Below are 17,362 nucleotides of genomic sequence, written 5' to 3'. Positions count from 1 at the left end.
CAGTATTTGAGGGGCTGCTACAAACTTATTCTCCAAAGCACCAGAGGGCAAGACAAGAAACAACGATTGGAAACCGATCAAAGAGAGAAGCAACCTGGAATTAAGGAGAAACTTCCTGACAGTGAGGACAATTAACCAGTGGACAGCTTGCCTTCAGGAATTGTGGGTGCTCCATCACTGGAAGCTTTTAAAAAAAGACTGGACAATCACTTGTCTGAGATGGTATAGGTTCTCCTGCTTGAGCAGTGGACTGGGCTAGAAGACCTCCAAGATCCCTTCCAGCTCTATTCTATTCTATCTTGTTTTATGTCAGTCTCTCTCAATTGCCTTCCCTGTTCCAAACTTCAAGGTCTTCTCCAATACTTTTCCGTTGTGTGTGTAAAATATCATAGTTTTAATTTCATTAATGATGTTTCCAGTGAGCGATCTACTTTTATTTCATTTAGGACAGGTTTATTTATTTAGAGCATTTATATAGTCACCCAAGGTGATTGTAAGCAACGTAGGGATGTTTGTTCTTGCATTCCAAGGTTCCTCAACAATTTTCTCTAGTACTGTACCACAGTTCAGAGGAATCAACTTTTCATTGTTCAGTTTTGGTGATTACCCAAAGAGATATTACATTTGGAATAAATATTGCCTTGATAACATCTTCTTAAGTTGTCAGTATTCTATCTCTGCAGTTTAATATTTCTCCAAACTTGGCAACTTTAAGACTTCTGAAATTCAGCTCTCAGAATTCCTCAGCCAGCCATGCTGGCTGGGGAATTCTGGGAGTTGAAGCCCACAAGTCTTAGGTTTGTAGACCTCTGGTCTAGATCTACCTTAGTTCTCTCAAATAGTAGACATCCTTTTATTTCATGGCTACAAATATCATTCTTGTGACTTTTTGTGATTATGAAAAATTAAGTTTGATACTGTCACCTTCCTGTTGTTTAACTTCCCACTGGGTTGCCTGTTGACATTATCTGGTTTTTGACCATCAGCAAGAGTCTCCTTAAGTCTTCTTCTCTAGCTATCATCAAATAGGTATCTTCAGCATATCTGAGCATATCTTTGAAGGATCATAATTCTGATTTATTGAACCATTCAGATTTTTTAAGTTGTTATATAGATGCTTCCTTAAATGTCTTCACTACATCTGAATAGCTCCCTGTGAATGTAATTCTCCAAAATTATTTTGTAGTATGTAGTAACACCTAAGTTTTTATTACCATTGTAAAGCATCAATCAACAATTTCTGGTGCAGTTTAGATTTTGAGATATACACTAGCAAGAGCTATTCCTATTGGATGAAAACTTATCAGTCATGAAAGTCAGTATGATTATTTCAGCCTCATGTTTGATAAGTCAGTATGATTATTTCAGCCTCAGGTTGTTACTCCAAATGTAAACCAAGATGTACCCATGTTTGATACTCAAGCTTTGTGAATCAGATCTGGGTGTAAGCACAATAAACCAAATTGCTCAAAGTTGACATAGGTGTTTGATTGTAACTAGGAGTGTTGGAAAGGTTACTACAAACCTGGGTTTAGAAACCCTTAACAAAAATACTCTTGTACCTGGAGAGATGTGGCTACTGCCCTTGTATTAGTTTCTTTCATGTTACTTTAGAAACAGTTGTGCATTCTCATAACTATCACGTAGGTGTGTGAGAAGGAAAGCAGGGTTTGCATAAGTTGGAATACAAAAGAAAGCCAGAACACATTGGAAACAGTGGTTGCTTCAACATTAACAATACCATTACAAGGACAGATGCAGCCCAAGTTTGTCTATCTATCATTTGTTAGTATTTATAATCTACCCCCAAAGCCAGGAGACTCTAATGTGCAACCAGTACAAAACCAGTCAAGATAGATTCTCTCAACTGGGGAAATAAGTATAAAAGTGTGACTTTCTCTTCCATGTAACCTCCCCCCCCCCAAATGGGCTTTATAACAAAACCAAAATTATCCTGGAAATTTTCAGCAGAGTGCACTACATTAATTGTGTCTCAGTTGTTTAATTTTCTTCTTTCCTGTCCCACAGGACCTGCAGAGGTACCTATGATGTCCCCCAATGGATCTATTCCTCCCATACATGTGCCTCCAGGTTATATATCACAGGTATGCTTTCTTCAGCAGTAGAATGTAGCACGGCTGGATTGTGTAATCTCCACCAATTCTGTAATGGCATTTCTGTAATTTCTCTCCTTTTCGTTTAAAGAAAAACAGTCAAATGTCAAGCTTTCAAGACTGGCTTCAAAGGCACGATGTGAGTGTATGTGGACAATGACTAGTTAAATCTAAAAAACAGCATAGATTTGATATGCAACAGCAACTCTTTGCCCGGTACTTAATTACTATGAGCTGAAGGGAAAGAATTCTTACTCACTGTGACATTTTAGTTCATTGCCTTTTTTTTCAGGCCATAAGGAAGATAATTTTGACACTGGTTTATAAGTCAGGCATTTCTAGTAATTCTATTTTGGCTTCTTTTATTGTGACAGTTCCTGTTTTTTTACTCTGTCAGACGAAGTGTTTATTATGTCATCTCTTGGGTTGAGTATCAACTGCTTTTTCCACCTCAGCTTAATGCATTTCCATTGCAAAAATGGATAAGGATTTCATTTATTGTTTTTCCTTTCTGTCTTGGTAGAAAAATCAAATACATTCTGTAACTGATTTCCATACATTTAAACATATAGATCAGAAGGAGCTGAAGTAATGTTCTTAATAATGTTGCTAGTTTCCAGCAACTGACCAGGTATTTGTTAATCTGGGAAGACATCCAGAGTTCTGCCTATCTTAAAGAGACTCTCCCATTTCCATCTGGTAGGCCCTGTCCGCTTATTTTCTTTTAAGTGCTCCAGCATGAGATAGTTATGGTCCTTTTGCTGATGCTGAACTTGTGAAGGAATGCAGAACTGACCTAGGGGACAAGGAAGGAGAAAGGGAGCCATTGCAGAACAGATTCTGAGAAAGTGCACGAGAAAGAAATTCAAATTTATCTCACCTTGATTTTTATTTTATTTTATTTTATAAAATAAAATGGTATATTATGGAACAGGGAGTAACTTAGGCTTTCAAAATTCTGACAATCTACCTCACTACAATAAGGTGCATTCCTAAAATCCTTGCCATGTCTATCTCTTGATCTAGCCTACTTCAAGGGATATTTATTCATAATTCTGTCATGATTTTATTATCATATTTGACATTCATTTTTGATGAATTATTTCAAATTATGCTTTATTAGGACATTTATTTATTTAATCAAGCAATTGAGTTCTAGAGTTTTCCAGTCAATACTAACTTAAGGGGATGTGCATGATTGAAAACAATGAATAGTAACAAAAAAGATGTAGAAATATAGCAAAACATCTTGTGCCAGAGGCAACTTCAGAGAGCATAAAACTGTCAGAAATCATCAAGATGGGCACAAAATCCCTTGACTTAATGCCTAAGAGAAAACAGGTTTTCAGAAAGACAAAGAGAATGAAGTTGATCTGAATTTGAAGGGACAGATGTTGTTTCATTAGACAGGCACAGTGACAAAGAAGACATGCCTCCTGCGACCCACAAGATGACATTGTTTAAGTCAGGGGTCCTCAACCACCAGGCCATAGACTGGTACCGATCCATGGCATGCCAGAAACCGGGGTGTGCAAACAAGGGAAGCCCCATCTGTGGGATGCAGGCAGCATGCAAAACCACACCCCCTCCGGTCCGTGGAAAAACCCTCTCTTCAGGGAACCAGTCCTTGGTGCCCAAAGGTTTTGGGGGCACTCTGGTTTAAGTGACTAGACCTGGATCATGGCCACCCTAACAAAACTTTTAGCCAGGTAGAAGTAAGGAAAGGAGGAAAGTCCCTCAAATGACCTGGCTATGTACCATGAAAGTCTTTATAGGTAGTAACCAGCACCTTGAATTTATTTGCTTATTTTTTTATCAAATTTGTACGGCCGCCCATCTCACAACATGTGACTTTGTACTATGAAGATATAAATCAACAAACCTACGTAAACTGTTATTATTAAAAAGTTTTTTAAAAAAAACACATAAAGCATATAGAGATTAGATGTTAACAACAATAATGGAACCACCTCAACATTCCACTGATGCCCTCGGATCAACAGGCCCGATTACATGGCCAGGTCTTAGAAACCTCTGGGAAACAATTAATGATGGATCCAACTTTACTTTCGGTAGGAAAATGTTCCATAAGGCAGATGCCACAACGGAGAAGGCGTGCCTCCTGGGACCTGCCAAATCCTCAACTTATGACCATGATTGAGCCCAAAATTTTTGTTGCTAAGTGAATCAGTTGTTAAGTGAGTTTTGTCCCCATTTTATGACCTTTCTGGCCATAGTTGTTAAGTGAATCACTGCAGTTATTAGGTTAGTGACACAGTTGTTAAGTGAATATGGCTTCCCTATTGACTTTGCATGTGAGAAGTCCACAAAAAGATGATCACGTGATCCAGGGACACTCCAACCATCATAAATATGAGTCAGTTGCTGAGCATCTGAATTTTGATTATCTAACCATGAGGCTGCTGTAATGGTCGTAACTGTGTTCAAAATGTTTAAAAAATCACTTTTTTTAAAGTGCCATTGTAACTTCGAATGGTCACTAAATGAACTGTTGTAAGTCAAAGACTACCTGTATAATTCTCTAACAGACAGGATGAGCAGCAAGCCTCTTCTGCCAAATATGATGGGAACCACCATAGGCAGATGTAATCGGGGACAGACAGTCCCTCAAATCACTCAGTTCCATGCCGTGAAGTAGGTTAAAGATAAAAACAGCACCTTCAATTGGGCCCGCAAACAGTTTGGCAACCAGTGCAGCTTGTGGAGCAGAGGTGTAACATGTTCTAGAAGCACACATAACTGCTCGCACAGCTGTATTTTGCACCAGCTGAATTTTCTGGACATCCCATATAGGGTACCATGAATTGTACCCAGAAACCAATGCAACACTCTTAAATACTAGTTTTATGAGAACAGTGAGATGCAGCCATAACTACTCAAGCTACTCCATCTGGACCAGATACAGCTTTCGAGTGGTCTTCAAGGGCAGCCTTATGTAGAGTGTATCACATTTAACCCAAATGACAGGTGACTCTGGCATGGATGACCTTGAGTATGGTGTCACGGTTCCGACTGATCAACCCAATGAAGTAAGCATAGCTGAGATGACCCAATCTCTAATACAAAACTTTATTGAGCAAATCATTTCAGCAGAGATGAAAGGAAAACCAGCTCTGGTTAATTGGTGCCTAAATCAATATAATAAAAGTACAGAATCTCCCTCCCCCCAAATAGTGCAGGTCACATTATCCAATAAGGGGTCAGACAATTGTTATGAGAGAGTGTTTCAGTTCTCAATAAGCATTTCTTGGATGACCTTGGTTTTCAAGGCTTGGCAGTCTGATGTCTGAAGCCTGCATTCCATTCTCACCCCCCTCCCCACAACATCTGTAGGCAAGCTAAGAAGCAGGTGATAAATGAAAGCAGCGTAGGCATATAGCCTCCTAATTGAAAAATAGGTGGAGCTGGTCCCCAAGATAAATTTGTGCCAGGGTTCTTCAAGTCACAACTGCCACCTGCTCTTTGACCAGGAACCATGAGTCCCACCTAGAAGGAATTGTGTCTGGGTAGGGCGATTCCATCCATAACCATAGGCAGAAATTCTCTGTATCCAGATGGCCCAAAAATACACAGCTGCTCAGTCTTATCAGAGCTGAGGCTGAGGCTGCTCTTCTCGCATAGCTTCAAGACACTGAAAGAGAATCTCATTGACGTTGCTTGGTATACCAAAGATTAAGACATATAGCTGTATTTAATCAACATACTGACAATAACTAACCTGGTGCTGGTGGATATTAGTCAGTATCCTCCCCTAGAATCAAGACTGAGGCAGTAAATGTAGTGAGGATTGAGGGTTAGACTCCATCAGTACCAACCAAAACTGATCCTAGAGGAAAGAGGGAAACCACCATCATGCCTCCCACTGCCAGAAGGATGCTATGATACAATCTGCATGTCTTCAAGACATTGTGCCCAAGTAAGAATTCTTATTTCCTCTTCTGGAATTCCACTGCTAGTAACTCCAAAAACAAATTCACAGAGTTCTCTTTTGCAAATTTATTTAAGATGAAAGATTTGTGGTACAAGAATTCCAACAGTTGGAATTTAGAACCAGCGTATTTATGTGTCAGTCATTCAAACTTTAACAAGCTCATAACCAACCCTATGTAAGGTAGAGAGATGGACAGACAGAAAAACAGAGACATGTATACTTGCGTACAGACATTCACACCTTTCTCCAAGCATTTTTAATAAGTCACCATTTTAAATGAGTGTATTTATTTGCTGCTTTATTAAACGTTCTTATGCTTTGTATAAACTTTGATTATACATCATCCCTGAACCCTATCCTGCAATATAAAGTACTATAGGAATATTCTCTCTCTTTCTCTCTTTCTCTCTCTCTCTCTCTCTCTCTGTTTGTATTACTTGTCACTTCCAAGTTAATAGCTTCGTGTAGAGCAGGTTACAGTAGACAAGTCGTAGCCAAGGCATGAGAGTCTTATGTCATTATCTGAATAAGATCTGAATTGGAGTAAGAACTATGTAGGAATGAAGTTAAAGCAAGTCAGGCTCCACTTCTGGTAACTTCACAAATATGCCTGTGAGATTTTCTTGGCAATAGATGAGCTTGGTTTGCCATTACATTCCTCTAGGAAGCTATTTTCCAGATGTCCAAATTTAGTCTCCGTTTGTAGGATTTCTGGTAATCTCTCATCCAGCGCTAACTATATCTGAGTATGCTTAACTTTTCAATATCAACCAGGATTGGTTCAGTGCTGCAGTTGCACTAGTTAAAAGTCTCTAATTAAAAGGAAGAAATAGCACAGGATGGGGGAGATTTGAAAGCAGCTGCCAGTCAAAGTAAGTTCAAGTCTGGGCCAGATAGAGGAAAACATCTCATCTTGTATAAAACTGTTTCTTCTGCAGTTGTGTAGCTTTAATGGCTCCCAGTTTGCCAGGGAATCAATTGCTTGTCATTGTTCACAAGTCCTATGCAAAGCAAATTTCATGAAATACTCTTTTTTAAAAAAAAACATTTAAATAAAGCAGCTGGTTTGCATAGTAAAAAGAAAAGCCTATATATTATTCCCCCCCCCACCTCTCTCTCTCTCTTAAATCAAAATCTATTTCTCACCATGTGGTAAATGAACATTCTGCTTTGCAAATAACTTCATACAAAATAACAGCTTGAAGCACGTAGTAGTCACTTGGTTGAGTTTCCTGTTGTTGTTTGTTGATGCTGATGTTATAATAGCTGTATTTCCCTTGTTTGCTCTTGCCTAGCTACAGTGATGTAGGTAATTAATGGGATTATTGAGTGATTTTTTAATTTGCCTCATGTTTGTTTTGGCCCTGGAAAGATATGAATGTAAAGGAAATAAGAACATTCCAATTTGTGAAGAAAAACATATTTTGACTTCAGTTTGCCTATATCCTCAAAAGCCTACATCTTGAAAATTGAGCTAAAAACGGATATCCCCATGGAGGAATAACCTGTTAAACAAAAGCCATTACACTCTTTTTTTCCATTTTATTATGCCAGCTTTCAGATCGTGATAGAATATGCTTGAACATTATCTCGGCTACCCATTGATTGCAAATCCAGATTAAAATGTTGCATTTATTATATACGCTGTATAAAAATGATCAGGAGAAAAAGAGGTTATCACTTGTTGGTATGGAACATGCAGGAGGGCTTGATTAGTTATTCATCTGTTTGCCAGAATGTTTAATAATATACTTAATCGGGCCAGGTAAAAATCTACCGGTTGCATACATAAAACTTGCTAAGTTCGGGATATGTTGACCATTGTTACTTTTTTCTGACTTGCTTTCTGTGACGCAACTGTTTTGGACAGTTTATGGTTTGATGTATTCTCCAGATGCAGAAAATAGGTTAATGCACAACCATGCTGAGCTCATTGTTGAATACAACCCATGTGTCATTCCTGGGCTGCTGGAGTCCAGTTGTGTTCTATTCTGACTGTTGTAGAATAGAGTTGGATCAGATGGCTCTTCATTCAGGAATTGGGATAGAACCTTGACAATCTGAATTGACCAGCCTGAAGTCAAAAGATACAGTATAAATAATACACTGCTCAGACTGACAAATGATCCATCACAGCCGTTTGGAGTAGGTGTTGATGGGGGGGCGGGGTGGGGAAAAAAATTGTGTTCTTTGTCACCCCAAAAAAGAGGGGCCTAGGAAGCAATCTCTCCCTCTCAACCTATATCAATGCAAACCGCTCTTAAAGGGAGGATGAGAACCCCTTTCCTTGGTGGACTTTGCAAGGTGCAACTCTTCCTTCCAGAACTGGCCCAGAAGGCTGGGAGCAAGGAGCAGAAGGATTGATATTGTTGCAAATCTATATTATTATTAGATACTACAGGTAGATTGTCTAGACTAACAGGGTAAGAGTTTGACACACAGACTGAGCAGCCGTCAAGCTGGTCTTGATTTCTAGTGAAAACATGCCTGTAGTTTTGTTGACAGTATTATGGAAGTGGATTGCTTTTGAGATATTGTTTTGATTTCTCAGTCTAGTCTTCAGCTCTGCATCCCCATTATGATGAAAACCAGACATATCATAGATTGTTAATTCGATGCAAATAACAATACTTTAGGATTGAGTTTGCTTGTATTACCCCATCATCGTTTAGAATACATGGCTTTTAATCAGTGTCTAAAGGTTCAATCATGGTAACTGAACCAAACTTGGTTAATCTGAGATGTTTTGTTGCTAATCCAAGCAACTTCATCGATCAGCGTGGTTAACTACTTTTGGCTGTAATTGTCTTTTGAGGTAGTAAGTGTTAGTTACTTAATTCATTTTAATGGACATTTCATTGGTTGCTGTGCCTATTGTGAAGCAAAGAGACAATAGCCAACTGAGATGGAGCTAAGGCTAATGGCTTTTAGGGTGATCTCATTTAATGACCATACATTCAGTGACCATTCAAACTTATGATGGCACTGAATGAGGTGTACTCATGACCACTCATTGGAGTTCTTCTAATCACAGTATCACCAAATCACATGATCACAATTTCTGAGATTTCCTTCTCGTTTCTCACAAGCAAAGCCAATAGGGAAGCTGGGTGGAAGTCATGTGAGGTCCTCACTTAACAGGCTGCATGACCCTTGCTTAACAATGGAAACCAAGATTGCCATAACTGCCATCACCAAGTAAAGCCTTTGTGTGACATTACACTTTATGACTGTGTTGCTTAGTGATGGCAATTCCTGCCCCGATTTGCCATCCTTAATGGAGGATTATCTGTAATAGGCTAACTCAGTGCTTCTCAATATTTTCTTCACCACAAACACCCTTTAAATAATTTTTCTGGCCATGGACTATAGCCATGAACCCCCAAGACTTAACTCAAGATTTAAATCATAACATTTCTTCAAGCATTCACAGGCCCTCTATGACTACATCGTGGCCCCCAAAGGTCCGAAGACCACAGGTTGAGAACCATTGGGTTAATTCAAGGCCACTCATGGGCTGATACTTGCATGCAAATAAATTCTTTCTTGCAGACACATGCATGTGCTTGTGAAAACCCCAAATTATTCAAAGGATAATCTTAAGGCATTCGGATTTAAGTAAGGAGTGTGATGACCTAGGGTCCTCTAATCCATCAGCCATGAAATCCTATTGGGTGACTTTGCACTAGTCACCTATGGTACGCATGCCACAGGTGGCATGCAGAGCCCTCTCTGTGGGCACGCACGCTGTTGCCCAGTCCTAGGCATTCAGCTGTGTTTCATAAAACCTTTTCACTTTAGGCCTCTGCCACCGTGTGCAAAAAAAAAAAGAAAAAAAGAAAAAATGTTCAATCAAATTTCAACTTTTGCAGGGAAAAAAAAAGATCTTGCAAAGTTGGAATTGATTGAACTTTTTAGTCCCACCCAGTCTGCTGTTACCACCGCAGCCACGCCCACCCAATGGGCCAAGCCCACCCAGCACCCGACAATACATAAGTGGGTTTTGGGTTGCAGTTTGGGCACTTGGCTTCTAAAAGGTTCGCCATCAATGCACTAGACAATCTCTCTTGACCCAACTGCCTCACAGGGCGGTGGAAAATAGGCACAAGAAATATACATATGCTTGCTTGAGTTCTAGAACCAAAGGAAGGATGTAAATCTGATAATGACATCCATGTGTATTTATACCTCTGTTATTTTTCTTTCTACCATCTGGCTAGCCCCCATGAGCATCTGTCCTCTCCTGTCTTCAATTCACAAAAACTTAGAGAAAAGCAGTGATAACACTGTCCCCAAGGATATAGTTGCCCTTTTTCATCTGCTTGCCTCCATGCCAAATCCTTGTGATGCTACGTGACTTGTTGGTTCTTTAGTGTGTTCTAGCAGCCTAAACCACAAACAAAAAAGGAGGCGTCCTAAAAATATTGCTTACAGTGGAAAATAATGGAAGATGATTCCCTCTCTGGCTTTACACATACTTCCTCCCTCTTCTGTATAGCCAAGGAATGAAACATCCATCTTTTTCTGGCTGACACACTCTCTTTGCTATGTCACACTGGGGAATTAGTGACAGAACATGGAACAAGGCCATTAAGGAGTGCAACCATTTGATAGGCTGGAAAGATTGTTTACAAATGTTGCCTTAATAAATAGTTCTGTCTTGCCTGCCTTATTGGCAAGCTCATGGGCTGGAGCTCAGCAATGGATTCCTCACAATTGAATTGGCAAAGCTTGATTAGATTTAAGGACTCAGACCTTGGGCATGGCACAAGACAACTCTTTAGAGCTGTCAAAGAGTAGCACATCAAATTGCAAAACTGTGTCTTGATGTGTGAAATAACCATGTATTTGAAAAGGAGAACTGACCTAGAATTTAATTCAATGTGTAAACGATAGTTGGATTATGTTTCCATGTATGAATTTCTACCTGATCTGAAATTTGAAGTTTATTTTTTTAAAACAAACAAACAAACAATGTTTACAATGGTAAGCACAAAACTTTTTTGACTAGACAGAAATTATTGTAACTTTATATTTTGCTTCACATTGTATACTGTGTTGTTTCTTGTATACTAATTTAATTTTAATCATGACCTGAAAATTTAAAATTATAGGGAAATTGTAAGCAAAAGAAACTTTAAAATGACATAGCATGCAAAACCAAACTACAGCACTATTGAAAATTCTTATCAAAAGCTTTGTAGGATTTTTTTTTACTTTTATGATATTTGTAAATTTCTGCTTTATTTGGTATTTTATTCTTTTTAATCTCAGTTTTCTTTTTGTTTTCTGGTCATTCTTTTTCCTTTAAAATGTTTTTTTTAAAAAACAAAAACCCTTTATTAGAAATTATGATGGAAACACTAAAATAATTGGTTGGCATCTGTCATCTTACACTAATGGGCCTTGAACTGGATGAATGTTTAATTTGTTCACATTACTGGCCTCTCTGCTCTGGAAAAGTCTGGCTCTCAAGTCAACTCTCACATTATTTTATTGTTGTTGTTGTTGTTAAATTTATTTGCCACCCATCTGGTTTTGAAATGGCCTCTGGGCAGCTTACGGCATAAAACATTAGAATCAATAAATATTCCTAATCCAATAAAATGACAATTACCTTTAAACTAAAATCATGGTCATAAAATGAGGAAGTGGGGGGAGGCTGGGGAGATGGGATTATGAGTTTCTCCAGGCCAGAACCGGGTGGAAAAGACAGAAGAACTGGAAAGAAAGTGTGCTTGACATAAAATCTATGAAAGATATCTAAAGAGCAAATGGGAAGCCGTTCTTATCATTAGGGAACAAAATTAATGCCTTTATTAGGACTAATTGAAATGTCACAAAAGAAGACAGGTTGTTGATACAGATGATTGACTCTGAGTAGTGCTAGTATACTTGGTTAATATGTAGTAAATGTTTGTTAATCATCTCCATAATTCAGTCTTAAAAAGAACAGCAATTCATCCACTGCTCCCAACGTATCCCTTACTTTAGCCAAAATGCTGTATGTTGTCCATATAGCCAACATTTTGTAAATGACACCTCAGATTTCTGCCAAAGGTGGATTACCATTGCTTGATTTATTCACATAGCAGCTTAGGGCAGAGATCCCCAACCTTTTGGGCACCAGGGACCAGTTCCATGGAAAGAGGTTTTTCCTTGGACCGGAGGGTGTGTGGTTTGGTGTACTGCTTCATGGATGGGGCTTTGTTTGTGCGGCCCAGTTGCTGGCATGCCACGGCCCATTACTAGACCAGGGACCGGGGGTTGGGGACCCCTGGCTTAGAGAACAGATAATATAATTAAAGCACAATATTTCATAGTTCTTAAAAGTACCGACAAAATTCATATTTACAATGTGAAATCCATCCTAAGTGTATAATAATTGGAATAGGGGTTGGAATAATTAGAATAGGATTAGAAGTAATGAGATATGGGAAGATCTACCAGTTGAGTAATAATTAAAAGACTGACTATTTTTCTGAACTGCCTGAATTTTTCCATGCATTTGTTTCCACTCTCTTTTGGCTCAGCCTTATTTCTAACATAATCCAAACCTCTTGGGATAAATTATGGGGGGAACTTTTATAATTTATAGGCTAGAAATATTGGACTGATGGGCCTCTGAAATTACATAGATTATCTAAGACTTGAAGTAACTGCGGATTCAATCACTTTATGAAGCCTTGGGTAAAGGTCCAAAAGGACAGATGTATGGAGCATCTAATTCCCATGGCAATAATCAAAGTGAGACCTTCCTTTAATCCAAGGACAATTAATATACCGTTTGACAGAATCTTTTGGCATGCTCCTCTAAAGCTAGAATCTTTGAAGCTACATCATTTTCAGGAGAATAGCTGAACTTGGAAAGCCAAGGACACTTGGAACTTGGAACTTTCTGGGGATTAAACCTGATGTAGTGGCAACTGTCCGATCAACTGTTCCAACGATAGAATTCAACTTCTAAATTATTTTATTCTTCCCAACATTTTTTGGATGGCAGCCACTACTTTTTTTTCTAATAGCCCAAATTCCTTTATACTTTCCAGCAGGAAAAATGCAAGCAAGCCAACCATCAACAGCTGCTTGTTTGCCTTTTCCTTGTTACCATTCAAAAAAAAACCAACAACAACTAAGTAGGCAGTACTTTCTAACCAACACAGATCCACCCTTTGGAGATGACCCAGGATTCTCCTTTTGGTCAAGAAAAATAAGTAGACCCTCAAGTCAGTTTGACTGTCTTCTTCTTATTCCTTTTTCTCTCATGCACTTTTCTTTCAATCACTTGATTCAGAACTGGACCTCCAGTTCCAGCATCTTGGAACAAAATCTGCCGACAACACAGACATTTGGAAGCAATCCATGGATGAGAGAGACAGATTCTTCTTGCCCTTTAGCTTTTAAAACCAGCAACCCATCCAAATGTATTTATTTAATAAAATTTGTAGGGCCACTCACTCACTCTCACTGATTCTGGGCAACTTACAAAAGTAAAACCCAACATACAAACAATAAAAACAATAATCCCTACCTACCGGCAACAAAAATTAATCAAGTCAGTAAAAGAGCTCCATTCCACTCTGGATTCCCCAGGCCTGTTGGCAAAACCAGGTCTTCAGGGCCTTGTGAAAGAGCATCAAAATGGAGGCCGATCTAATCTCGGGGATGATGTTCCAAAGGGAAGGAGCCACCCTAGAAAAGGCTTTCCTTCTGGGTCCCACCAGATGTACCTCTGTAGGAGACGGCACTTGCAACTTTCCCTTTCTCCCCACTCTCTTGGGTCGGGTAGATGTGACTGGAAAAAGACAGTCCTTCAGATAACCTGGTCACAAGCCTTATAAGACATTGTAGGTGACAATCAGCTTCTTGAATTGTACCTGGAAGCAAATCGGCAGCCTGTGCAGCTCCTGCAGGAGAGAGAACACCTTTACACATCTGGGTCTGCACAAAACCAAGCAGGCCACTTCATTTCAAACCAGTTGGAACTTTATATGAAATATCCTCTGCACAGTGATATACGGTGTTTTTTTTTGTAACAGAAAAAGGTGCCAGAATTCACACATGTCATACAACCCACCTTGCCTACCCTACAAGGTTCCATCCAAAAGTGCCGGAACTCCGTTCTGAGCATTTTATGACAAAAAAAGACCACAACAGGCATAATGTCTGCTTTGGCTGTTAAGTCTTGATTTCTGACACGTCTGATTGCCTTAGTTTTTGAAATCCCTGCTTTTTCTGTCATCAAACTCCACAAATAATATTGAACGAAAGACACTTGTTGGTATTCACCCGGTTCCTTACGTTGGCATTTGAATTTGTGCAAAAAAAAAAAACAAATTGTGTCCTTTAAAAGGACAAGTAACCTATGCATGCTGGCGCTACTTTGATCTCCATTCAAATTCTGATTGTTCAAGCAGTTGCAAAATGCCTTGCTATAATTAGGAGGGCTGCCTGAATGTCTGCTGTGAGCTGTTATCATGGAAATTTCTGGCATTGGATTATCTTAGATAGACATGGTCTTCCTTACCCTAAAAAAAAGCTTTTCTGTTTATTTATTTATTTATTTATTTATTTATTTTAATCCCATTTATATCCCGCCCTTCTCCGAAGACTCAGGGCAGCTTACAATCTAAGCACAAATCAAATATGCTTAGCAATAGCCTTCATTCTATGTATATGCCTGCTTATTATTAGGGCTTTCGCCCCCCCCCCAAAGTGGCATTATTACAAAGTCAGCTTATTGCCCCCAACAATCTGGGTCCTCATTTTACCTACCTCGGAAGGATGGAAGGCTGAGTCAACCTTGAGCCTGGTGGGATGCGAACCTGCACTAATTGCAGGCAGCTGGTGTTACTTAAGGAGGCATTAGCCCACTGCTCCACCAAGGCTCTTGCAATTTAATGGAAGGAAAAGAATGACACGTGAGTCGTGACTGTTATTATTTTTGGTCATTCGGGTTTTTTCCCATGTAGAATTGAAGGTATAAGATCTATATATATATGCTAATTTTATTCATCCAGCTGCTTTTCCTTTGCAGGTATTAGAAGACAGCACAGGCGTTCGGAGGGTGGTGGTCACGCCTCAATCTCCAGAGTGCTATCCTGCTAGTTATCCTTCTGCCATTTCTCCCACTCACCACTTACCACCATACCTCACTCATCATCCTCATTTCATCCATAACTCTCATACAGCTTTCTACCCGCCTGTTACCGGGCCTGGAGATATACCACCTCAGTTTTTTCCTCAGCATCATCTTCCGCCTACCATTTATGGAGAGCAAGGTAAACTCAACTGTAAACATTTCAAATCTAGGTTACATGTTTGCTGCGCTGTCTTAATTGTTGAAACAGGACGGGCACGAGCAGTCCTCAACTTACAACCACAGTTGGGATCAGTGTTTTCATTGCTGAGCGAGACAGGTGTTAAGTGAGTTGTGTCAGATTTTTCTGGGTTGTTGTTTTTTTTTGTCACAGTTGTTGAGCGAATCATTGCCATTCTTAAGTGGATCATGTGGTGATTGAGCAAATCCAGCTTCTTCCCACTGACTTTGTTTGTCGGAAGCCAGCTGGGAAGGTCACAGATGGCAATCACATGACACCAGGACACTGCGACTTGATTGCCAACATTTATGACAGTTGCCGTGTCCCGGGGTCATGTGATCCCTTTGGCCACCTTCTGACCAACAAAGTCAATGGGTAAGTCAGATTCACTCAACAGCCGTGTTGCTAACTTAACAACTGCAGTGATTCCCTTAGCAACTGTGGCTATAAAATGGAGCAAACCTCACTTAACAAGTGTCTCACTTAGCAACAGAAATTGCGAGCTCAGTTCTGCTTGTAAATCAAGGACTATCTGGAAATAAATGCAGATGGAATTTGCATTGGAATCTGAACTGCATCCCTTGATCTTGTTTCATTTCAGAAATCATATATGGAATGTCAAGTTACATAACCAGGGAAGATCAGTACAGCAAACCCCAGCACAAAAAAATCAAGGACAGACAGATTGATCGCCAGAACCGTTTGAACAGCCCTCCAGCCATCTACAAGAGTCATCCAGTATGTACGACGGTCTACAATGGTACCCTCAAGGCTCAAAACGGGGCCACCAATGGGGCAGGAAGCATGGGAGGCGTAAGTGGAGGAGGGATGCCAATCGTCAAAAAGGCGGAACGCCGAGCAAGAAGCAGCCCCAAGACCAGCGACCAGGATTTGCATGGTAAAACCACCCATCTTTTGCTCCCCCTTTCTTTTCCGTTCTTCTTCTTCTTCTTTTTGCATTTCTTCCTATCGTTTCAGATTTCTGGAAACAACCAAGGAGAAAAATAAAGAAATACAAGGGACCCAGGCCATGTGTAGAAAAGACGTGTGTGTGTGTGTGCGTGCGTGTGTGTGTGCATGCGCAAATATATAAATATGTGTGTTTATGTGTATGTGAATATGTGTGTGTATGTATGTATGTGTATGTATATGTGTATACACACACACACATACACGAGTTTGTTAAATCTCAAGTTTTCAAAAGAAAGAGAAAACCATTGTTTCACATAGAAACACAAAGCAGGTCTCTCCAGCTGTTCTTACATGCTACACATTTTAGCAAACATTTTTAGGTCAAAACCATACAGATATGAGACCTGATATATTTATTCTTGTTCTTTTAGGCTGCAATTTTATGTTCCCCAACCTGGGACCAAGTTCCACTGAATTTCATCTTCTGAGTCAATGTTTGTTAGACTGCACAATGAAAATAGCTCCAAAGGGATTACTGCCGTTCTTGCTTCCTAACTCACCTTGTCCACAGATGTACTTATCCTAAGTCCTATCACATTCAGTGGCCTTTTTTTAAGTAGACATGGAGTGAATCCCTAACATGATATTTCAGTCAATTCCCAATTAGTGCTAAAAAAGATTAATTGAAAACATACATGTTGTTTGTTTAAATGTTGGGTGATGCTCATTTTGTAAGTATAGTAGTCCTCGCCGTGGTATCACAACTTAGCCCAAAATTTCCATTGCTAAGTCATTGAGTGAGTTTTGCCCCATGTTGTGATCTTTCTTGCCACAGTTGTGAAATGAATCACTGCAGTTGTTAAGTTAGTAGCAAGCAGGGTTGTTACGTGAAACTGGCTTCCCCACTGCTTGTCGGAAGGTCGCAAAAGGGGATCATGAGTCAGTTGCCAAACGTCTGAATGTTGATCACGTGACCAAGGGGTTGCTGCGATGGTCATAAGCGTGAAAGACCATCACAAGTCCCTTTTTTCAATGCCATTGTAACCTGAAATGGTCAGAAATGA

At 39.6% G+C, this 17,362-nt stretch overlaps 1 protein-coding gene across 1 annotated transcript in view; it reads left to right on the top strand.

Moving 5' to 3' along the window:
• The window catches only part of FNDC3B (fibronectin type III domain containing 3B), a 314,399-nt gene that overhangs the window by 175,164 nt on the left and 121,873 nt on the right, over window positions 1–17,362 (top strand). The window contains exons 4-6 of the mRNA XM_081329788.1: window positions 2,029–2,105; window positions 15,104–15,347; window positions 15,988–16,284. Of these exons, the coding sequence (XP_081185914.1) occupies window positions 2,029–2,105; window positions 15,104–15,347; window positions 15,988–16,284 (618 nt within the window). The remainder of the gene's footprint in view (window positions 1–2,028; window positions 2,106–15,103; window positions 15,348–15,987; window positions 16,285–17,362) is intronic.

This window comes from Vipera berus (genome assembly GCF_964194415.1).
Source record: "Vipera berus genome assembly, chromosome: 5".
In the NCBI taxonomy this organism is placed as follows: domain Eukaryota; kingdom Metazoa; phylum Chordata; class Lepidosauria; order Squamata; family Viperidae; genus Vipera; species Vipera berus.
Note: the sequence above shows the minus strand (reverse complement) of the source record. Positions and strands in the feature narration are given on the sequence as shown.